Source organism: Pseudophryne corroboree, chromosome 2, assembly GCF_028390025.1.
Source record: "Pseudophryne corroboree isolate aPseCor3 chromosome 2, aPseCor3.hap2, whole genome shotgun sequence".
Classification (NCBI taxonomy): Eukaryota; Metazoa; Chordata; class Amphibia; order Anura; family Myobatrachidae; genus Pseudophryne; species Pseudophryne corroboree.
The window spans coordinates 743,823,609-743,848,932 of record NC_086445.1 but is presented as its reverse complement, the minus strand read 5'-3'; the positions used below and the strand labels follow the sequence as shown (position 1 = coordinate 743,848,932).

Genomic DNA, 25,324 nt, shown 5'->3' with positions numbered 1-25,324 from the left:
ACGTGTGTACCCCCTTTGGTCTGCACAGTAGTACCCCCCCACAGGGGAGAGAGGGGGAGAGGGAGGGGAGTGAGTGAAATGGGAGATAGGAGATAGATGGTGGAGAGAGAGAATATGCTCAGACATCCCTCAGACCGCCAGTAATACACACACAGTATATATATTTCATAAAAAAGGCAACTTGCTCAGGTGCTCAATTCATACTACTGTATACCCAAAGTTTCAACAAAGGAATGCCACTCTGAGACAGGCAAAAAAAAAACGTTTGACTGAGTGATTTGTGGTATTGAATACAGCTATTAAAATTTTTGCCTGTCTCTGAGTGCCATTTCTTTGTTGGAAGTTTGTTGGCGGGCGGTCGCACAGAGGGATGGGCGGTGACATGCAGTTGCGCGGGACTGTGATGGAGCTGTGACAGCACAGTAGAGAGCCGCTTATACACGTTACACCACAGAGGAGCCGCAGCAGGTGGTGGTGAGCGGCCAGCGGCAGGTGAGCATGACTTCAGCAGTGCCCTCACTGGTCTGGTGCTCTACGCAGCGGCTTAGTCCGCATATGCGTAGGGCTTGGTCTGGTTCTGGATAATGGGTTTTCAGATAAAACATCCTTTATGTGTTCTGTGATATGATGTAGAGGCGTTGAACTATATACTCTTGAAATACATTAAATTTGATAGCAATCCTGTTTATTAAAAACAAATTATTTAGATGTTGCTCCCTTTATGCTGTCATATTGGGGGTAATTCCAAGTTGATCGCAGCAGGAAATGTTTTAGCAGTTGGGCAAAACCATGTGAACTGCAGGGGAGGCAGATATAACATGTGCAGAGAGAGTTAGATTTGGGTGGGGTGTGTTCAATCTGCAATCTAATTTGCAGTGTAAAAATAAAGCAGCCAGTATTTACCCTGCACAGAAACAAAATAACCCACCCAAATCTAACTCTTTCTGCACGTGTTATATCTGCCTCCCCTGCAGTGCACATGGTTTTGCCCAACTGCTAACAAAAATCCTGCTGCGATCAACTTGGAATTACCCCCATTGTGTGAAAAGTGTGAAAGGTCTTCACAAATCCACTGACACACATTTTAATCATTTAATAAACTGCTCTAATCACTGTATTTTACAAACATATTGTAATTAGTCTTCTTGCCCCATTCAAATAATAGATTATAAATGTATTGCTACAGTATGAATAGACAACTAAAACACTGAGATGAAGATCATCATAGGAGTTCTGCATGCCTGTCTGTTTTAGTATAGGCAGCAGATGTGTTGTCTCAAGCTTGTGTCTAAGTGCACACATGTTGCTATGTACGTTTGTACTAACTATACTGCTGTATGTGCAATAAGCATGTACAGTCTCTAGTGCAAATAATCCACAGCACACACATGCAGGCATTACAGATGTAGAAGTGGGTACATACTTTGCACTCCTCTCCCCCTTAGAAGCTGTGTGAAGTGAACTCTTGGACTGATTCCAATGGTTCTAGCAGCGGGAGGTGAGCAGTAAGAGGCAGGTGGTGAGCAGCCGGCGGTGGTTTGTGGTCAGCGGCCAGTGGCGGGTGGTGGTGAGCGGCCAGCGGCGGGTGGTGGTGAGCGGTGTAATCTGCGCATGCGTAGGGCCGGGCCTGGGCCTGACTACAGGCAAAGATTGCGACAGGCGGGCGAGCAGCTGCTCGAGGGAGCCAGGCACAGTTCTCGGTGCCCCCTTAAACGCAGCGCCCGGGGCACGTGACCCCTTAGCCCCCCCTAGTTGCGGCCCTGCTTTAGGGGCCAGTGTATCCAGCCTAAAAATCCAACGGCTTTCCAACTGAAGTAACACTTTGCCCTTATCACCACCCCGAGTTGATGCTGGAACATGATCTATTATTTTACTCCTGATGCTCGCAATACTGTGCGATTGTTGCACACAATGGCGGGCCATAGGCTGATCACTAGATCCTGACTCCAGGGCCGCCCTGATTGCAGACCTGTGGTTGGCCATTCTTTCTTTGAATTGGCATTCTGTCTTGCCCACATAGTGAAGACCACATGGGCAAAACAGTACATACACCACGAATCGTGAAGTGCATGTGAGAGGGAAATTAATGGTAAATTTCTTGCCTGATCTAGGATGAGAAATATAATCACCCACCAACATGGAGCGGCAGGTGACGCATCCTATACATCTTAAGCACCCAGGCTTCCGTGATAAAAAATGCTGTTTGGGTTTAACCTTTGCTAATTCCGTTACGTCCACTTTTGCCAACATATCCCTCAGGTTTTTCCCCCTGGAATATGCTGGCATAACGCGAGTATTGAGTAAACCCGGGAGATCTTGTCAGTATTGACAATGGGCCAGATTTTTTTAATTTCACTGTTGGTATTATTACTCACTTCAGTGAATCTATTAACCCAGGGAATTTTCTGTTGCCCATCACCAACAGAAACCTTGCTCTTTAAGGACACCTCCCTAGGAATCTGCAAAACCCTTTGCTTAGTAGCCAACAATGTTTTGTAATCATAACCCCTTTGCTTGAATCTGGACACCATTACATCCAGAGCTCCTTCTATCTTAGAGGGATCACTTGTAATTCGACGCACTCTGAGCATCTGGGAATATGGCAGTCCATATTTCAATGAAGGGGGATGAAAAGTATCCGCTTTAAGAATGGTGTTACGTTCTGTCTCCTTGACATATAGTGACGTACATAACTGGTCATTCATATGTGTGATATTCACATCCAAAAAGTTCACAGTGGTCATACTCATATTGTAAGTGAGCTTCACTACACTGGAAGATGCATTATGAGTATCAAGGAGATTCTGCAAGCATTCATTTGATCCACCCCACACAATCAGTAAATCATCAATGTATCTAACGTACATGATGATATGATGACTAAATGGGTTATTTAACAAAAGAGGCTTCTCAATCCAACACATAAAAGTATTGGCGTATGATGGGGCCACATTGGACCCCATCGCACAGCCAAGCTTCTGCAGATAGAAGTTACCATTAAACAGAAAATAATTTCTAGTCAACACAAGAGATAGCAATTCCAGAAAGAATTCCACAGGTGGACCAACATAATGAGAATTATCATTAATAAGTGCTGCTACCGCTGATATACCCAGGTCATGAGGAATACACGTGTATAACCCTACAACATCAGCACTGCAAAATACTGTATCAGATGTAAGTTTACCTATAGCATTTAATCGAGCCAAAAGATCATTGGTGTCCTTGAGATAGGATATCGAATGCTGGACACAAGGATTTAACAATGCATCCAAATATACTGAGATCGGTTGAAATAGAGATCCCCTGGCAGATATAATTGGTCTGCCAGGGGGTTTCTCACTGTTTTTATGCAGCTTGGGCAGTGTGTAAAACAGGGGCACCACTGGATGAGCAATTTTTAATGCAGTGGATAATTCACTAGAAATCCATGAGTTGTCAACGGCTCTAGTTAACACACTGTCCAGCTTTTAAACCCGATAGAAGGGTCTTGCATCAATTTCTCATATATCTCAACATCAGATAATTGTCTATCACATTCAGCGATGTAATCCGACAGGTCCTGTACGACTATAGCCCCACCCTTATCTGCGTTTCTAATTATGATGTCGGTACGACATCATACATATATATATATATATATATATATATACGGTATGTGTTCGTGTGTGTATATATACAGTATATATATATATATATATATATATATATATTAAAGTTGTAATGTTGTGTCTGTACATAGAAATATTATATATATATAGAATGTAAGCTCTCACGAGCAGGGCTCTTCCCTCATGTGCTTATCCTTTCTAATTTAATAATCTTCAGCTGCACCAAATCCAGCAGTCTTCTGCCACCTGATACTTATTCCAGTGTCATCTGCTGATGTAACTATGTTTATTTACCCTGTACTTGTCCTATACTGTCATCAACTGTAAGTTGCTGTTTTCCTGTTTGATTATTTGTTTATGTACTCTGTAATTGGGCGCTGCGGAACCCTTGTGGCACCATATAAATAAAGGATGATAATAATAATAATATATATATATATATATATCATACCTACTCTCCCGGAAGCTGCGGGAGGCTCCCGTTTTTTGGGGTAGCCCCCCCGGAAGAGTGCGTAGGTCTCCCGCATCCTGCTCGCACCCTAGTGATGCGAGCAGGATGAAGAGAAAATCTCCCGTTTTCGCGGGTCCGTCGGGTGGGGAAGGGGTTAAAATGACGCAAATTGAGTCATTTTAGTTACGCCCCCTTCACGCGGACCCGCGAATTGCGGCATTTGCCGATGTGGGGTCGGGGCTTGGTGATGTCACCATCCGGTCCCGCTCCCCGAAGACTATTGCAGCGTCTCCTCTCCGGGCTTCTCCCGGAGAGGAGACATACAATGTAGGCAAGTATGATATATATATATATATATATATATATGCACAAACAAACAAACTGAACTTTCTGTTTGTATATATATGCACATATATATACACACACACACACACACACACACGTGTATAGTATGAACAATTTGTATGTATGTAGAAATACAGTCACACAAATAGGATCACACTAACTAATGTACTGAAGATTGCTTGGATACAATGCTCATCTTTTAGGTATTGCAGCTTGCCAGTAGCACATATGTATATCCAAATAAGCTGATTTCTGATCTGTATCAACACATTGTTTATGACACAGAGGAAGAGGTATCAGCAGAGCCATACAGTATATAGTGTTTGTGCAGCCCTCAGTGGCATGTATGTTCAGAATACAATAAAACACATTTACTGCAGTATAAAGCTGAGCATTCTCTGTTACAAATGAAGAGGCTGTTGTTTTAGCATATACTTTGCATGTGAAAAAAAAGTGGAAGGCTATAGGACCCAGTCAGCTTCTGGTTTTCTCTTGACCACAAGTAGCTGTCAGTAATAGCTTCCGCTTAAGAGTTTATACTTGTTTCTTTCTTTTGTCGTAATGTTTGCTAACCACACTCCTCGCCTCTGCCTGGTGGTCTCACTAAACATCTGCCTGATGTGACTTTATTCATTGCTGGCATAACAAGATGGAGCAGAGGGAGGTTATACAGCTTTATCTTGATAATTACCTGAAAAAGAAAGAAAAGTCGGATGAGTTTGCCAATGATTTCATGGTAAGAAAAGTCTGTATCTTCAGAATACTGTTACTGATACATATATACAGTGTATAGTCTTTCATATCCTGTGTACACATTTGTGTTCAAACATACCTGATGCTCTGTGGATAATTGGATAGGTCAGATCAGGTAAATATTTTAGCCATGATATTTACATTAACTACTTTTGTTAATGTATACGGGGAAACACACTCAGTATCATCTCTAATGCTGTAAGACAGTTGTAAGTTGGGAAGTCTGTGGAATGTGAAATAGCCTTGAAGCAAATGTAGCAGAGGAAAATTCAGAACATTTGATGCATAAATACAGGTTCTATAAATCATGCAGACACTTGTTACACAGGCCAGATGGCTCACTTCTGTGTGAATGTGTATAGAGCTCAGCAAAATACAGGAAGCAACAAAATGCTCCACATCAGGCAAAACTCTTGCACATTTTACGCAGGAACTTCTGCATGTAAGTATTCATTTACATGAAGCCACATAGAAGCTGATAATAAGGTGGGAGCAACACAAACAGCAAAGCATGTAACGTATCTGGAACAAGCCAATATGTGCAAATAATTTTTTTAATTTTGTTATTTAGCATGCAGGATAAATACTGTCTGCTTTTGCATGTAGCTCAAATATGCTGGAAAGGTTTATTTTTACACCGCAATCCAGATTTGATTTTGGACACATCTGTCCTAAATCTGAAGCTTGGTACACACTATACAATTATGGGGGCGATTTGCTAATAATAATCGGGTGATCAGCCTGTTTCTTGGTGTAGTGTGCAGGCATCAGCGTTTTGGCCAAACGCTGTTAAAACAGTCCAAAAACATTCAGAAACGCCCAGTTTGGATTATTGAATCGGTCAGACTTGCCAGAAGCTATCGGTCAAAAGGTCCTGATACTGTATACCGTGCAGTGTGTTGGCATTCTCGATTATCTGCCCATATTATCTATGATGTACCTGGATTACCTTATCCTCCTTGTGGGTGGACACATACATATTCAGTTTGATGTGCCAGGAAAATGGGTAGCTTTAACAAAAAACAAAATTGCTTAGTGTGTTGTACCAATATTGGGACCTTCCACTGACAGAAGAATATGGCCGTTTGTCAGTTTGACTGAAAACTCGCTCTCTCATTTTAAATCTGCCCCACCTGCAGTGCAACATGATTTTGTTGAGGTGCACAGTTACTTGCTCTTTTTGCTTTGTTCCCAATTTAGAATGAGAACAATAATAATAATATACAGCATAATACTGTGTATTAGGACAACACACGCTGTATCTCATTCAGAACGCACACTGGAAGCACAGCGCTAAACACCTTGTTTTGTCACTGGTGCACCTAAACTATTCACCCGACACATTCACTCTCCTGTTATACTAGGAGCAAACTAGGAGCGTGTCTACTAAACACATACTTACAGTACCTACTTCTGTAGCTTCCTCTCGGACATGTCGGTGGGCCCATCGGGCCAACATATCGCCTAGGTATACATTTCGTCAGCATATCTCCCAACATCGGGAGATGGGAAAAGGGTCTATCTGGAGCAGCTCTTGATCGCAGCACTCCTCCGTTTTCCATCACTATGGGTTCAGGGCCAGCGCCCCCAGTCCCTCTGTCTCCCCTGAATAGACTATGCCTAGCAGAGCAGCCACTGACAGAAGCCTCCCAACTGATACCCCCCACCCACCCCCACTGCGGTACACCGAGGCCCGCTGGTGGGACAGAGGGACAGTCCCATAAAAATGGGACTGTCCCACAAAAATCGTGACAGTTGGGAGGTATGCATCAGTGTGTACCCAGCTTTATATAAATATTACATGGACACGTCATTGTTTTATGAATTTATGTTATCACAGATATAAAAGATAATTAAACATCTTTTACTTAAATGATCTTATAGTTATTGCTCACGTGAACATTCATATGTATTTGCAGTTTGTGCCTTATAACAGCATCCAAGGGGTTAAGTTGGGAGTTTAATTTTTCCCATGACATCAATATAAAGCTGTGTACAGATATATTCACTCCCTTGCTCCAATGTCAGATGACATTAATCAGGGCACGATGCCAAACATGAAGAAAACATTATGCTAGAAAAAGCTAGTGAGCGGATTTATTTTCTCACTTTGATGGTGCACAACAGAAAATGACAAGTGCTTAAACATAGGGGTCTATTTATTAGGCAGACCCAAAAGTCTAATGCAGATATTCCCCCCCCCCCCGCCGTGCAACGACGCTGACAGCTGAAAAATTGGTCGCAGCGGCGATCGCAAGAAGATTGACTGCAGGAAGGCGTTCCGGGGCGTCAACTGACCGTTGGAGACCGTTTTCAGGGAGTGGTAAGAAAAACGCAGGCAGGTCCAGGCGAACGGAGGGCTTATGTCTGACGTCACAGCTGGGACCTTCATCGCTGGATCCGTCGCACAGGGTAAGTATGTCCAGGACTGGTCTTGTTTTGCAGGAAAAACATTTGCACTTCTGCAAAGTGTAAATACACTCCCCAGTGGGCGGGGACAATGCGTTTGCATGACTGCTAAAAGTAGCCAGCGTGCGATCAACTCTGAATGACACCCATGGTTTTGCCCAACTCCTAACAAATTTGCTGCTGCGATCAACTCTGAATTACCCCCATAGCTCCTAAAGAGAACATAGCAACAAATCAGCTTCTAGAAATCATTTTACAGAATATAATTGATAAATGATAGCTAGAAGCTAATCGGTTACTATGGGTAACTTCCTCACGTGTCCTCTTTAGAAGGGCTGATCCATCTTCCCTGAAGTAACAGCAAGCAGCATTTTTTCGAAAGCAGATTCAAACTCTCTTTAAGAAAAAAAACATACAGTACTGTAATATTATACTTTGGAAGCAGAGGCATAATTGTATTTTATGTGTTGAGTTTATCACACTATTATAAGACCCCTTGCAGTGACAATTCTCCCATTCTTCGTACTACTTATTGCCCAATGTGTATCCTTCTCACAGTCTATTGCTCCACTGGGGGGAGGCAGCTCCTTCTTCTATCACTCCAGCATGTGTGTTAGATATCTTACTTCAGCTGACCTGCTGATCTGGCTTGCGCTCCCCGAGCATACAGTATACTGTATACGGGATGCGGTCAAGATGCCAGCTGTTGGGATCTCGGCAACTGGAAAGCCGACACCGGAATCCTGACAGCTATCACAATGTCGACTCTGTAATTCCGACAGTGTCAGGAGATTGAAGACAGAATCCCGACAGCCGGCAACCCAACTGTAAGTATCAGGGGCGTAGCAACATTTTGAAGGGGCCTCTGTCCAAATGCTTCTAGAGAGACACTTCTCTGCAGCAGTTGTTAATTTGGGATACGGTCGACCACTATTGGTCAACATTGACTAGGTCGACACCTGAAATAGGTCGACACAGTCATTAGGTCGACATGAACAAGGTTGACATGGAAAAGGTCGACATGAGTTTTTTTTTTTGTTTTTTTTTTTGTCGTTTTCTTCATAAAGTGACGGAGAACCCCAATTAGTGCACCGTGTCCCCTCGCATGGCTCGCTTTGCTCGCCATGCTTTGGGCAAGGTTACTATTCCCAATCGTAGTCCACGTGGATCGTAAAGTATGAAAAAGTTAAAAAAAAATATATATATATTTTTAAAAACGCATGTCGACCTTTTTCCATGTTGACCTAGTACATGTTGACCTAGTAACCATGTCGACTTAATGCACGTCGACCAATAGTGGTCGACCTAATGACTGTCGACCTAAGTGTTGTCAACCTAATGACCATTACCCATTAATTTTATGACCTATAATATTGCCCCAGTTCATTTTCTGAACCACAGTAGTGCTTTATTTAATGTTATGCCCCATAGTAATGCCCTAGTTTCTTTTATGAATCGCAGTAGTGCTTAAGTTCACCCTATGGGGTACATTTACTAAGCAGTGATAAGAGCTTAGAAGTGAGCCAGTGGAGAAATTTCCCCATCAACCAATCAGCAGCTCTGTATCATTTTATAGTATGCAAATTATAGATGTTACTTCAGTGCTGATTGGTTGTCATAGGCAACTTCTCCACTGGCTCACTTCTCTGCTCTTATCACTGCTTAGTAAATGTACCCCTAAGTCACATTTCAGAGCTGCCAGTACACATTATGCTGCACAGTACGCCGAATTTACATTATGATATATAGTGCTCCCCATTCATATTGTGTCTCATTACAGAGCCCCGGTTCATATTATATAACATTAAAATGCCCTCCAGTTAATTTTATACCACACTACAATGAGCAGGTCCAGAGATATACCTAGATATATTGCAGGCCCCAAGGAAAAAGTTTGAAAGGACCCCTACATACCACTCAATGGCGAAAAATGTATATAACACATGTATGTAATGTATGTAACTGTGACAGGGAAGGTGGCTCCTCTTTGCTCTGGGCCCCATAGCAGCTTCACTGCCTGCATCTATGGTAGCTATGCCCTTGTGCACGTGCAAACGCTTTGCGGCACTGATGAGGATGAGCATACAGTATCTTGATAAATGGGGTCCTGTGAAAAACGACAGTTAGGAGCGGATTGGTTGGTATTTTATCACCGTGCAATTTATCACTCTCTAAGGCTTGATAAATCTGGGCCCAAGGGGGAGTGTAATAAGGTGTGAGAATCAGAAAGCAAGAGATTTTGTGAGAATTCTACTGTTTTTTTAAAGTGCCAATCATTTACATGGCAAAATCAACCTTATTGCTATCACTATATTGATAGTGATAGGAGGACAGTGGTGGCCTTTTGACTAGGTTTCCCCATCCTTTAACATAACAGAGAGCCCCATTGATGTTGTGGCCAGCGATACTTGACGATAGCCTTTAATGAATAGTAAGAAACACTATCTCTGGCAAAAGAGGCTATTCTCCACCGCTGTAAATATACTTCTGAATCTGAATAACTATATATAATGCACTAAGATTGTGGTTTATTATTCTCTACTAAGAACTGAAGAGTTAAATAAAATAAAAAAAGTGTATATAACAAATGATGGAGGTCATTCCGAGTTGTTCGCTCGCAAGGCGATTTTAGCAGTATTGCACACGCTAAGCCGCCGCCTACTGGGAGTGAATCTTAGCTTCTTAAAATTGCGAACGATGTATTCGCAATATTGCGATTACAAACTTCTTAGCAGTTTCAGAGTAGCTTCAGATTTACTCGGCATCTGCGATCAGTTCAGTGCTTGTCGTTCCTGGGTTGACGTCACAAACACTCCCAGCGTTCGCCCAGACACTCCTCCGTTTCTCCAGCCACTCCCGCGTTTTTTCCGGAAACGGTAGCGTTTTTTCCCACACGCCCATAAAACGGCCTGTTTACGCCCAGTAACACCCATTTCCTGTCAATCACATTACGATCGCCGGAGCGAAGAAAAAGCCGTGAGTAAAAATACTATCTTCATTGCAAAATTACTTGGCGCAGTCGCAGTGCGGACATTACGCATGCGCACTAAGCGGAAAATCACTGCGATGCGATGAAATTTACCGAGCGAACGACTCGGAATGAGGGCCGATATTCATTAGTCTACCTAGAAAAGCATTTGATTGATGGTTAGGTTTAAAAATGATATTTAAAAATATAAATAGAATGCAGTATAGTAAAATGTACAAAATAGGAACAAACAAATGCCAGTAGCAATTCATATAACATAATATACAAGATCTATTACTAAATTGGGTGACGCTTATCAAGCAAACATTCCACATCGCTGTATCCCACATTTGAACCTATCAGGAATAAATGGGAACGGATCATTTATCATGGTTTCTGTTCGGTCCAAAAGGTTTCTTAGTGTTCAGTAGAAATATCAAAAAAATTCACGTAATCGGTCCGCATCACCTCCTTTTAATCCTATTTCCACATGTTCAATAACTCTATAGATAATGATGTTGGATTGGCTCCATATTTTCATGTGAACTGCCTTGGAAATAAATGTGGAGTGATCTTATACTTCAGTTATGTTCTTGCATCCTGGTCTTTTAAGGGTCTCTTTTCCTATATAACATAATCCACATCCACATTATAATAAATAAATAAATAAGTAAATAAATAGCATAACAGATGTTACAATTCATAAAACTTTGGATATTATAACTTGTGTAACCAGCAGAACTGTAAAATACCTTGTATGGGTTTGCTATATGTTAGCATACTAGACAGCTTTTGCAACAACCTTTATTAGCTTGATATAAAAAACTTCCTTCCTGAATTCTTAATATGCAGCATACTAGGGGTTAATGTATCTTTTAAGTTGTCTATGACTGATTGAAAAACCCATTGGCAGGTACTTATCTACGTAACCTTGAAACCTATGTATTTTATGGAATCAGGATGCAAGGACAATGGTCCTTTCCCGAAACCTTGGCGTGTATATACTGTATTGGGAGGGAGAGTGCCTGCTGATCGGTTGATATATATATATATATATATATGCTCTCTGACGATATATATATATATATATATATTGCAGCAAAATCTGGCTCTCAGGTGTACACTTTCGTGACTGCACTGGCTCCGGTGCCCTCCTCCAGAGGAAGGCTCCCCTCAAATACAGAAGTGGTAACAGGCAGCACTCAGGACTCCAAATCAGTGAAGAAACAAGTGGTTTATTCTTTCATTGTCACCATTACCTTCATTATTTAAACTGGCCGCTGTGTCCTGGTAGGAAGGGCCAACTGCCACCTCAGGACACGTGTCATCTGTCACTGTTTGGGGTAGCCAGCACCACTTGCTGCACCCTCTGTGAGCTGAGCAGAGAGGCACAAGGAGGAGGCCTCTGCATAGTCAGGAGTTCCTAGCATCCACAATACTCTGGGTGCAGCATTGTGGCAGCTGCAGGTAGACACCATGGTCAGTGGCCTTGCTACCTCCACCAAACAGTGAGGGGCACATAGAAATCATCTCACTGAAGCTGATAGACTAAACAAAGTAACTGACACCTAACTCAAATTGACCTAAGCTAAAATGAAACCATTAACAAACCTAACAATGAATACATTATAAAACAGGTACTTATACTGTATATCCTCAAATTTAACTAAGATACTGGGACTAGGGGAGTAATGAAACAGGAGGGGGTAGTTAGTGGTGGTTAGACGTAGAAATAGGAAATGGTGTTGGAAAGACCTGATCAGGCAGAGATCCATTAGGCTAGGGCAGTGCTGCTACAGCAGATATAATCGCGGGCCGCCTAGCGATGCGATTGCAATTTAATTTAATTGCGATCGCATTGCAGAATCGGAAATAAGAGATTTAGACCTCTCTGCATATGCCAAGCTGCGCGTGCAGGCGGTCCAGCAGCATGTTTCCAGGAATCGCAGGTGACATCATCCGGCTGACCAGAAAACGGCCATGATATGCCAGCGTTTCCTGCACCTCTCCCCCTCAAAACTACATCGCCACCTCCAAACGCCCATCGCCTGTCAATCATAATGCAATCGCATCACGCCAGGTTGCAGGTTGCGCATGCACCATCCTATCGCTGCCATGCACAGAAGGCCAAAAATCGTGTGTTTGCGATTTTGCAAATCTGCATCCAGGTCAGAATAACCCCTTATGTACATTATGTAGACAAAAGTGATTGGACATCCCTGCACAAGCGAATTGGTGTGCTCCTGCAGCAGACATATGTTCATGAAGGTATAAAACGGGTAAAGGGGCACCAATTAGATCATTTGCTAATGAAATGGCTTGCTGGAAGGAGCTGACCAAGTTTGCAACGGGGATCAGAAGGTATAAGTGTGAGAAGCATTGCGGATGTTAGGAAGGTTCCTAAATCCACTGTGTCTTTTGTCATTAATGTGTAGAAGACCAGTCTTTGCAGGAATACACATCACTCTGGAAGACCCCAGAAACTGCAAACCAGGGACTGGAGAGTGCTAACCAGGGAGTTGTGAAAGAACAGGGGTCATCCCATGCATACCACTGCACCAAGTTCCAAATGGCCATTAATGTGCCGGTTTTGACAAGAATAGGCCCATGCACTTGGACATTGTGGGCGAGCAGCTGCTCATAAACGTTGAATCACAAAAAAGAAAGCAGCCCAGGGCTTATGATGCTGTAAAAAGCACCAAAACTGGACAGTGGAATAATGGTGGCGAGTGTTATTCAGCGACGAGTCATGATTTACACTTCAACGTGTTTGCTGATTGTCAGGACAGTACCTACAGTAAAGCATGGAGGTAGTGGTGTCATGCTGTTGGGCTGTTTTAGCTGGGTTGGCATGTTTCCACTAGTTGTAATGCATGGTCACATTAACTCCGAGAAGTATAGAGATGTTCTTGATAACTCTGTGCTCCCTACATTGTGGCAGTTCTATGAAAACAACAATTATTTTTATCAGGATGACAATGCCACCTGTCATGTTTCTAGGGCGACGCTGGACTGGTATACAGAAATTTGGTAACCTGGATGAACTGGCGAGGTGAGTCCAGATCGTTACCCCATTGAGAACCTCTGGCATGAACTAGAGTGACCGGTGCATTCTAGGCCGACTCAACCTTCTTCAGTGTCACAGTTGGTCACTGTACTTAGGGCCTAATTCAAGGTTGATTGCAAAAATAGGAATTTAATAACTACCGGTAATTCCTTTTCTCGTAGTCCGCAGTGTATACTGGAGAATACTAGATTACCATGGGGTATAGATTGGGTCCACTGGAGCCTGACACTTTAAAACTCTAATAGTGTGTGCTGGCTCCTCCCCTCTATGCCCCTCCTAGCAGACTCAGTCTAGGAAACTGTGCCTGAGGAGACAATATACTTTGAGAAAAGGATATAACACAAAAGCGGTGAGGTAACGAACCAACACACAAACAATAAGATAGCAGAGCTAACCAGAACAGAGAAAAGCAACGCTAACCATAGAAGGATAGCAACGCTAATCAAACATGGAACTAGGAAAGCAACAGCAAACCCAACCATAACACTTACAACCAGTTAAGCAGAAACAAAGCACTGAGGCGGGCGCCCAGTATCCACTACGGACTACGAGAAAAGGAATTACCGGTAGGTATTAAATTCCTATTCTCTCTTGGATACTGGGGAGTACCAGATTACCATGGGGATGTCCCAAAGCTCCCAGAACGGGTGAGAGAGTACCCCTGCAAAAAAGCCTGACCAAACTTAAGGTCATCTTTGGCCAAGGTGTCAAACCTGTGGAATTTAACAAAGGTGTTAACACCATACCAAGTTGCTGCACGGCACAACTATAATGCCGAGACGCCCCGGGCATCCGCCCAGAAAGAACCCATCAACCTTGTGGAGTGGGCCTGAATAGATTTCGGCAGAGCCGCCGAAGTATAGGCTTTTATCCAACAATTTGAGTCAATTTGAGCCAACGAGCAATGGACTGTTTAGAGGCAGGAAGGCCAATTTTCTTAGCATCATACAGGACGGAAAGCGAGTCAGACTTCCTGTGACGAGCTGTCCTTTTGATGTAAATCCTCAAAGCCCGTACAACATCCTGGGACTTTGGAGCAACTGAAGTGTTGGATAAGACTGGAACCACAATAGGTTGATTCGCATGAAAGGCCAACACCACTTTTGGCAAAAGCTGTGGGTGAGGTCTGAGCTCCGCCCTACCCTCGTGAAACACCAAGTAAGGGATCTTACAGGACAAAGCCCCAAATTCCAACACACGCCTGGCCAAAGCTAAAGCCAGTAATATGACTGTCTTCTACGTCAGGTATTTCAAGTCAACCCTCTGTAAGGGTTCAAACCAATCCGACTGGAGAAAGGTCAACACCACATTGAGGTCCCACAGAGCAGTGGGAGGAACAAAGGGTGGCTGAATGTGTAACACCCCCTTAAGAAAGGTCTTTACTTCAGGAAGTACCACCAGTTGTTTCTGAAAGAAGATAGAGAGAGCTGAGATCTGAATCTTGATGGAGCCTAATCGTAGGCCCTTATCCACTCTTGCTTACAGGAACAGTAGAAATCGGCCCAGACAGAATTCCACAGGAGAACATTTTCAACCCTCACACCAAGAAACATACTTCTTCCGAATACGGTGTTAGTGTTTGAAGGTAATCACCTTATGGGCCTGAACCATAGTGGAAACCGCCTTGGATGGAAGACCCTTCCTGGTTAAAATTTACCTCTCAACCTCCAGGCCGTCAAACATAGCCGCTGTAAGTCTGGATAGACGAAGGGTCCTTGTTGAAGAAGTTCCTTGAGAAGCGGCAGAGGCCAGGGTTCCTCCAATGACAGGGTCAGGAGGTCCACATACCAGGCCCGCTGAGGCCATTCCGGGGCAATGAGAATTGCCTGAACCCTTTCCTTTTTGAGTCTTTACAGAACTCTTGGGATTAGAGGAATCAGAGGAAACAGGTAAAGGAAGTGGTAATTCCATGGCGTCATCAGAGCTTCTACCGCAACCACCTGCGGGTCCCTCATTCTGGAGCAGTATCGATGGAGCTTCTTATTGAGATGAGAAGCCATCAGGTCTATCTGTGGACAACCCCACCGGTGAACGAGTTGTTGAAACACCCGAAGGTGAAGGCCCCATTCCCCTGGATGGAGGTCGTGCCTGCTTAGGAAGTCCGCTTCCCAGTTGTCCACTCCTGGAATGTAAACGGCCAAGATGGCTCTTGCGTCGGCTTCCGCCCAGTGGAGTATTCTTGACACTTCTCGCATTGCGGCCCTGCTTCTGGTTCCTCCCTGCTGGTTGATGTATGCCACAACCGTGGCATTGTCCGACTGCACCTGGATGGCCGGATTCCGAAGGAGGGATGAGGCATGTATGAGAGCAGGATGTTGATTGGAGTTCCAGGATGTTGATTGGAAGAGCAAATTCCTGAAAGGAACACGTCCCCTGGAACTGTGCCCCTTGAGTCCAGGATAAGGTGTTGAAACTCTGACCCTCCATTAGATGGGAAACTTGTAGCCACCATAGTAGGGATATCTGTGCTTTTGGTGACAGGGTTATATGCTGATGTATGTGCAGGTGAGATCCCGACCATTTGTCCAACAAATCCAATTGAAACGGACACGCATGGAACCTGTCGTACTGTATCGCCTCGTAGGAGGCCACCATCTTGCCCAGCAAGCGGAAACAAAGGTGAATCGAGACCACACGAGATTTCAGCATCATCCGGACCATAGACCAAATAGTCAAGGCCTTGTCCCTGGGAAGGTAAACCTTCCGAGACACCGTATCCAGGATCATCCCCAGGAACTGAATTCTCTAGACGGTTCCAAGTGAGATTTCTGGAAATTGAGTATCCATCCATGTTCCGTAAGCAGACGAGTAGTCAAGTCGATGCTATGCAGAAGCTGTTCCCTGGACACCGCTTTTATCAGGAGATCATCCAGGTACGGAATTATTTGTACACCCCTCATACGCAGTTGTAGCATCATTTCTGCCATAGCCTTTGTGCAGCATTGTGGCAGCTGCAGGTAGACACCATGGTCAGTGGCCTTGCTACCTCCACCAAACAGTGAGGGGCACATAGAAATCATCTCACTGAAGCTGATAGACTAAACAAAGTAACTGACACCTAACTCAAATTGACCTAAGCTAAAATGAAACCATTAACAAACCTAACAATGAATACATTATAAAACAGGTACTTATACTGTATATCCTCAAATTTAACTAAGATACTGGGACTAGGGGAGTAATGAAACAGGAGGGGGTAGTTAGTGGTGGTTAGACGTAGAAATAGGAAATGGTGTTGGAAAGACCTGATCAGGGGGTGAATACCCTTGGGGCTGTGGAGAGACTGAATGGTAAGGCCTGAAACTGGTAATACTGGTCCAGCATCGTGAACCTGAGGAACACTTGATGAGGGGGCCAAATTGGGATATGCAGGTCTGCGTCCTTTATATCCAGGGACACCAGAAACTCCCCCTCCTCTAGATTCGCTATCACTGCTCTTAGATATTCCATCTTGAATTTGAACACCCGAAGATATGGGTTCAGTGATTTGAGATTCAAGATCGCTCTTGCCGAGCCGTCCAGCTTCGGAACCACAAAGACTCTAGTAAAACCCCTTTGTGTGCAGCTGAGGAGGCATTGGAACAGTAACTCCTGTAGAAAGCATATTTTTTAACAACTGCTGTAAGCAAACCCTGGCTTCCTGTGAAGCTGGTAAGCCTGACCTGAGAGGAGGGAGAATCTGAGAGGAGGGAGTTTCTCGAATTCCAGCCGGTATCCTTGGGATATGAGGTCCCTCACCCAAGGATCCCGGCAGGACTCTGCCCATATGTGGGCAAAGTGTTGAAGGCAAGCACCTACCTGAAAGTCGCATTGCTGCTGCGGACAACCGTCATACGGAGGGCTTCGTGGAAGAGGATCCTGAGGCCTGGTCTGCAGGTCCAACAGCAGCTGGTTTATGGGACTTACTGCGAGATCCTCTAGCAGCATTGGAGGCACCTCTGGCCCTGCCTCTGAATCTGGCCACCTGAAAGGACTGCAGGGGGGGTCCAGGATAGGGACGCCTGGCAGGTGGTGGAGCAGACGGCAGATATGTAGATTTACCTGCAGTTGCCCGAGATATCCACTTGTTCAGTTCTTCCCCAAACAAGGCATCACCTGTAAAAGGAAGATTTTCAACTCCTTTTTTGGAATCCGCATCTGTTGACCGATCTACGAGCCGATACTGCCATAACAGTGGTACGGCCATTAATGATACTAAGTTCCTTAATGGCCTCACTCATAAAGTTTGCAGCATCCTGGATGTGTTGCAGTAATGTAACTATCTCTTCCTGAGGTAGTGTGAGCAACCCTTTCAAAATTTCATCAGACCAATTTACCATGGCTCTAGAAATCCAGCCGCATACTATGGTAGGGCGTTGGGCTGCACCTGCTGCAGTATAAATTGATTTAAGAGTGGTTTTAATTTTGCGAGCAGCTGAGTCTTTAAGGGAAACAGCCCCAGGTACAGGTAAAACTATCTTATGTGACAGCCTGGACACAGAGGTATCCACTGTTGGCGGGGTTTCCCAGACTTTCCTATCCTCTGTAGGGAAAGGGAATGAATTTAACACCCGTTTAGGGGTAATACATTTCTTTTCAGGATTAATCCATGCTGCCCTAGCCAGGGAATCTTTTTCTTTAGAGAACGGGAAGGTTGCAGAAGACTTTGGCTTCACATTAAAATACAATTCCTCTGCCTGCTCTTCCTCCATATTAGGGATATTACATAGTTACACAGTCAGTGAGGTTGAAAAGAGGCAAACTGCCCATTGGGTTCAACCTTTATTCTGTTTTAATCTATTCATATTATAATGTGTCTGCTGAAGTAATGGCTTAGTACCCAATGAAAATAATGATTCTTACCACTCCTAGATAATGTAATGTCAATATGTTAAATGCTATAGCCCTGGATACATTTACCAGTTAGGAATTTGTCCAATCCGCTTTTAAATACATTTACAGAGTCTGCCATTATTACCCTCTCCGGCAGGGAGTTCCAAATCTTTATTGCCCTTATCGTGAAGAAACCTTTCCTATGTTGTGTACGGAATTTCCTCTCCTCTAACCTAAGCGAGTGCCCACGTGTCCTATATAGAGTTCTTTTAATAAACAAATCTGCTGATAGCTCTAACCCTTTTATCAGTTTAGTAGCTCGTCTTTGAACTCTTTCTAGTTCCCCGATATCATTTTTATAATACTGTACCCAGAACTGAACACAATATTCCAGGTGCGGACGTACCAATGATTTGTACAGTGGCAGAATGACATCCTCTTCCCTTGTCTCTATGCCCCGTTTAATGCACGCAAGCACTTTACTTGCCTTCTTTGCTGCACTTTGACTTTGTGTACTGTTATTAAGCCTATTATCTATGAGCACCCCGAAATCTTTTTCCACCATAGTTACCCCTATATTTTCCCCATCTACAGTGTAGGATGCATGTGTTTTTTTTCTTTCAAAATGCATAACTTTGCATTTGTCTATATTAAACATCATTCCTCATTTAGACGCCCAGGTTTCAAGTTTAACTTAGACTCCACATCGCCTTCTGAATTAAATTACCTTACACAGTTTAGTATCATCTGCAAAGATTGATATTGTGCTTTCCAGGCCTATTCCGAGATCATTGATAAATATAGTGAAGAGCAGTGGTCCAAGAACTGACCCTTGTGGTATTCTGCTGACTACTGCTGCCCAACTGGAGAACATCCCATTGACCACTACTCGTTGCACACTGTTATCCAGCCAATTACTTATCCATGTACAAATAATATAACCTAGACCAAGTTCCCATAATTTGTTGATCAGTCTCCTATGAGGCACTGTATTGAAGGCTTTTGTAAAATCTAAATACGCCACGTCCACTGCTTTTCCATGGTCAAGATTCTTCTTCACTTCCTCGTAGAAGCTAATTAAGTTGGTTTGGCATGATCTGTCCCTTACAGGCCGATTGCTCTCACTTCATTGATTATGAACTGTTTTGAGAGAGTTGTTTTGGTCCATCTAAAAAGTGTCATCCCACTGGGATTTGACCCTAATCAGTTTGCCTATCGGTCGAACAGATCAACTGAGGACGCAGCTCTTATGGTGCTTCATAGAGTACTTTGTCAACTTGAAAACAGAGACACCTATGCTAGATTGTTATTTGTGGATTATAGCTCTGCCTTTAACACGGTAGTGCCAGCGGTGTTGGTAAAAAAATCTTTTACGGATTGGATATGATGCGTCCATATGTAATTGGCTGTTGGATTTTTTGTCGGATCGTCCGCAGACAGTCAGACTGGGCTCTGACTTGTCTTCGGAACTGGTGTTAAGTGTAGGAGTTCCGCAGGGTTGTGTTTTAAGTCCCTTCTTATATTCCCTGTATACCTCTGACTGTGAGTCTAATTCGGAGACTATCTCTGGAATTAAGTTTGCGGATGATACCACTCTGGTGGGTTTGATAACCGGTGGAGATGAGAGTAGTTACAGAGAGGAAGTGAGAAGACTCGCTGAGTGGGGGGTTAAAAACAACCTGTTATTAAACAGTAAGAAAACCAAGGAGGTTGTGATAGACTTTAGGAAATCTAAAAAAAACAGCATTCGTCCGCTGTTTTTGAATGGTGAGGAGGTGGAAAGGGTTACTGATGTGAAATTTTTGGGGATTAAATTCACGGAGGATTTATCATGGTCCTTGCATATCATGTCAGTGGTTGGGAAGGCTCATCAGCGTCTTTTTTTCTTACGAAAGCTCCGAGTCGCAGGTCTTCAGCAATCTACTCTGGTTAACTTTTATCGTTGTGTGATTGAGAGCTTGCTGACCTACGCGATCACGGTGTGGTATGGTAATGCCAACTGCTCGGATCTTGTTGCCTTGGAAAGAGTGATTAAATCCGTGGAGAGGATCATTGGCCAACCTTTGCCTAGGTTGGCGGATGTACTCACTGTGAGGAGTCTGTCAAAGGCAACCAGGATGATTGAAGATAGGGGTCATCCCTGTAATGCGTTTTTTTTCCTTTTGCCATCGGGGAGTCGTTATAGGTGTTTAAGATGTCATACCACTAGGCTAAGAAATAGTTTTTTCCCTTCTGCGATTGTTGGTTTGAATTCTCAACCTTGCTAAACTTATGTGATGTATTTTATTATGTATATGACATGAAACTGTATGTAATTTCACTGTACATGACTATGAACAGTGACAATAAATTATTCTTATCTTATCAAACCCATGCTGACTTTTACTAATAAACTTGTGATCCCCTATGCTATCCCTCAAAATGCCTTCCAATATTTTACCCACCATAGAGATAAAACTAACTGGCCTATAGTTTCCAAAATAAGTTTTATTTCCCTTTTTGAATAAAGGCACTACCTCCGCTATGCGCCAATCCCTTGGTACCATGCCTGATCTAATAGAACTATGGAAAATTAGGTATAGGTGTTTTGCTAGCTGTAATCTAAGATCCATAATAACCCTTGCATGAATACCGTCTGGGCCTGGTGATTTCTTAATGTTCACGTTACCTAGTCTCTCCAGGACTACTTCCTCACTTAAACAAGCATCAAGCAATGAGTCATTACCCTCACTGTCGTTATGCACTAATGTCACCGGCTCATCGTCCCTGGTAAATACTGATATCAAAGCTCCCAATTCATCTTTTAATGAGCCTACGTTCTCCTTCTTTAATTTTTTACATATTTATAAAACATTTTAGGATTGGTTTTACTCTCTATAGCGTTTTTTTTTTCCGTTTATAATTTTAGCTGCCCTTATCGCTTTTTTACTTTTTTATTGCATTCCTTGTAATACCGGAATGACTCCTCCCCTCCATTAGATTTAAATGTTTTGAAAGCACGCCTCTTATTAGACATTGCTTCCTTGACCTCCTTATTAAGCCACATTGGTTTTTGTTTAGTACTCCTGCGTTTACTGCTCATGGCATTGAATTTGTGAATATTGTTTTCAAGCAACCCTTTTAAAGCCTCCCACATTTCCGATGTGTCCTTGCCTTGAAACAAAACTTCCCAGTCAATGTCGTTTAGTGCCCGTCTCAGCATATTGAAGTTAGCTTTTCTACAGTTAAATGTTTTGTTCGCTCCCTTATAGCTATGTTTCTTAAAACTGATGTCAAATGTGATCATGTCTCCCCAACTTTAGTGTTTGATATAATGTCCACATTATTGGTAATAGCTAGGTGGTCCAGAATAGTTTTACCTCTAGTTGGGTCCTCAACTAATTGAGTCAAGAATTGATCCTTCAATATATTTAAAAACCTGCTGCTCCTAGTTTTTACACATGAATCGTTACTCCAATTTATATCACGATAGTTAAAGTCCCCTAACACTAGGATGTCCCCCATTCCTGCTACTTTTTCAATTTGGTGTAAGAGTTGTTCCTCATCGTCTACGCTAATATCCGGTTGCTTGTAGCACGTGCCAATGACTAGTTTCTTTGCCCCAGTGCCCCCATTTGTGATATCAACCCATAGTGACTCCACGTTATCTCCTGCCCCCTTGAAAATACCCTCTACTAAGTTTGGTTTTAGAGATGCTTTAACAAAGAGACATACCCCTCCTCCCCTTTTGGTAGCCCTGTTCCTCTTAAAAAGAGAATACCCTCCAAATTCGCAACCCAGTCGTAAGAGTCTGCCCACCATGTTTCCGTAATACCTATAATATCATACATAGACTTTGCTACCAGCCATTCCAATTCCCCCATTTTACCCGATAGGCTTCTTGCATTCGCAAGCGTACATCTTAGTTTAGCATCTCCCATGCCCGTTTGATTTAATGGTAACTTATCTATATTTACAAGTGCCTTTCTAGAATTACTCTTACCGACTGTTAATCTCCTCCCTCCCTTTCCACCCCCTTCATACTTAATACAGCCTTTCTTACTGCTTTCTAAACCCCTCCTCCTGATGTTAGTATCTTCCCTTATGCTATGGACATCACTTTCTATATACTGTATTATTGTACAATAATCATCAGTGTGTAATAAATTTGGAATATCTTGGGCAATATCCGTGTCAGTAATTCCGGTGTCAATACCCATGCAGATACCTTTGGCCTTGCCGGCTGATCTTTCACTTTCCCCTTCTCCTCCCCCAATTTGTTCACTACCCCCATCTTTCCTATTCTCACTGTTTGACTCGTAGCTTCTAACTAAACCCTCCCCCCAGGCACCTAGTTTAAAAGCTCCTCCAACCTTCTAACCATCCTACCCCCCAGCACCGCAGCCCCCTCTTCATTCAGGTGCAATCCATCGCAACAAAAAAGATGGCGCCTGACTGAGAAGTCTTTCTAGTGTTCCAAAAACACAAACCCCTCTTTCCTGCACCAATCCCTAAGCCACACATTTACCTCCCTAATCTCCCTCTGGCTCCCTGGGCTAGCGCGTGGCACTGGTCATATTTCGGATAATATTACCCTAGATGTCCTTGCCTTAATTTTCTTGCCTAATTTCCTATAGTCTCTCTTAAGGACATCCCACCTTCCACTAACTTTGTCATTGGTGCCAACATGCACCAAGACCACCGGGTATTTACCAGCCCCTCCCAACAATCTCTCTACCCGGTCCACGATGTGCCATATCCGAGCACCCGGAAGACACCAGACTGTACGGCGATTACGGTCCCGGTAGCAGATTGTGAATGTCCCTCATTCGCTTAACGGTCCGCCCTAGATCAGTTACCTGGGCTTCCAGGGCGGCCGTTTGCTCACATCTCGCACAGACGTACCCGCACTCGGACTGTTGAGCCAGGTGCGCATACATCATGCACGACATGCACTGAGTGAGATCCTCAATCACGGCCCCATTCATATTTAATATGCGCTAACTCCCTATTACCCTCCGAAAATTAAAGAGAGAGGGACAGTCTATATATAAGGACAATATATAAAGTGACAAGGGACAATAAATTTAACAAAGGACAATTATAGGATAAATTAAGTACAAATTAAGTAAGGGACAAGAGAAAATTAAAAAGAGAGGGACAATCTATAAGGGACCAAAAGGACAATAAGGGATAAATATAAGATAAATTAAGTAAATTAGGTATAAATTAAAGTGCAACAAAAATACAGTAATGGACAAGGGAGACAATTGGTTATACAAAAGTTAATACTTATCTGCTCACTTTTTTCCTCTAATCAGCAATCTGCAGCGACTCAGCCCCTGGCACGGCTCCCTGCTCAGCATTCACAGCTCCCCGGCTCTCACTCTCTGGCTCTCTCTGCCCGGCCGCACTGCTCCCCGGGCTCCCCCGCACTGCTCCTCCGGCTCCCTGCATGGCAAGCGGCCATTGTACCTTACAGTTGGTGCGGCCGCTCCATCCCACTGCCTCCTGCATGCATATGCACGCTCGTGCTCCCGTTCGTCACTTCCGGTTCCGGGCTCCCCCGCACTGCTCACTCTCAGCGTCTCCTGCTCACTCCTCTCAGCGCCTCCAGCGTCTCATGCACAAGAAATAAAGGTGCTCAAGTAACGACCCAGGACAGTATTCTTATTTATTATCAACCGTCAGAATAAAGGTGCTCACGGTTGCTTCAGTTTCCCGCCAATGCTTCAGCTTCCCACTAAGCACCTCTCTAATGGCACAAATTAGGGCTTCAACACCAGAGGACAGGGAATCATCCTCGTCCACCTCAGCGTCTCCCTCATCAAGCTCTGATATTTCAGAATCAGAGTCAGATTGTTACAATTGAGGGAGAGTGCGTTTGTGAGAGACCAACAGGGTGGCTGAAGAGCCTGCCTGTGGTCGGCAGTAGTTACCATATAAACGTGTCCATATTTTTGTTTCAGGGCTTGCCTTTCTTGCTTAGCAGTAGCTAACTCTGAATTAATATTGCAAATCATAGTTTTAAATTATTCCATCCACTCTGGTGCCTGCACATCACTACTTTGTGAAGGAATTGAGCATTGGGTACACAAGTGATCGATGTGAGGATCACTTGCATAAAGTACACACAGACTTGTTAGCAGACATGCTTGAGCAGAAAGAACATAGATTAGTATGAAAAACACTGCAGTATTAGTGAGATATGCACACTAACCCAGATTACGCTGGAGTGACACAGAGAGATATGGGAACCAGCACACTACACCACAGACTGAGCAGCGCCCTGCTGAGTGACTTCTGAGTGTAATTTTCTACACAGCAGTAAACCACTAATAATGAGCTCCCCCCTCACTATAACCCCCTGGTACCAGTTTACAATGGTGATTCATTGGGTCCTGGAGGCGCAGTCCCCGCGTGCAGCCTGAGCAGCAGTAGGAAATGGTGCCATTTAGCTTCTGTTCCCGCTCTCCGGGAAGCACCGCCCCCGTAATGGCACGCGGTCTCTGCATTATTTTTATACTGGCTCTCCTTATAGTGTGTGTAAAACGAGAGTATATAGCCCCCATTTACTGGTGCCAGTCTGGGTACTCAGTGTGCACCGTGGCCCTGAGCCGGGTTTACACTGTCCCTCATGCCGCCATCATGCATCGGGGACCCGGTGTAACACTCACCGCACCGCATCTATCTTCGACATCTGTTATGGGGTGGTAGGATGCTGCTGGCGTGGACTCACCCTCTGGCAGTGTGAGAACATCACCTCAGGAGCTCAGTGTCCTGTCAGCTGGGATGACGAACCATTAACTCTAAGTAAGTTCCCCCCTTAAGTCCAACAACGCAAGCAGACTGGTTGCCAACCAGTGTGCCTGAAAATAATAAACTAAAATACATTTCTGAAGAAAATTCTCTGGAGAGCAACAGAATGC

The 25,324-nt window shown here is 43.8% G+C and overlaps 1 protein-coding gene across 2 annotated transcripts in view; it reads left to right on the top strand.

The window, feature by feature from the left end:
- The first annotated feature begins 4,958 nt into the window (after positions 1-4,958).
- Positions 4,959-25,324, top strand: part of PTPN22 (protein tyrosine phosphatase non-receptor type 22) — a 386,022-nt gene continuing 365,656 nt past the window's right edge. The window contains exon 1 of one of the 2 annotated variants that reach the window (XM_063955409.1): positions 4,959-5,143. In XM_063955409.1, the coding sequence (XP_063811479.1) occupies positions 5,057-5,143 (87 nt within the window). In that variant the 5' untranslated portion in view covers positions 4,959-5,056. The remainder of the gene's footprint in view (positions 5,144-25,324) is intronic. The other variant, XM_063955411.1, reaches the window with a different exon arrangement.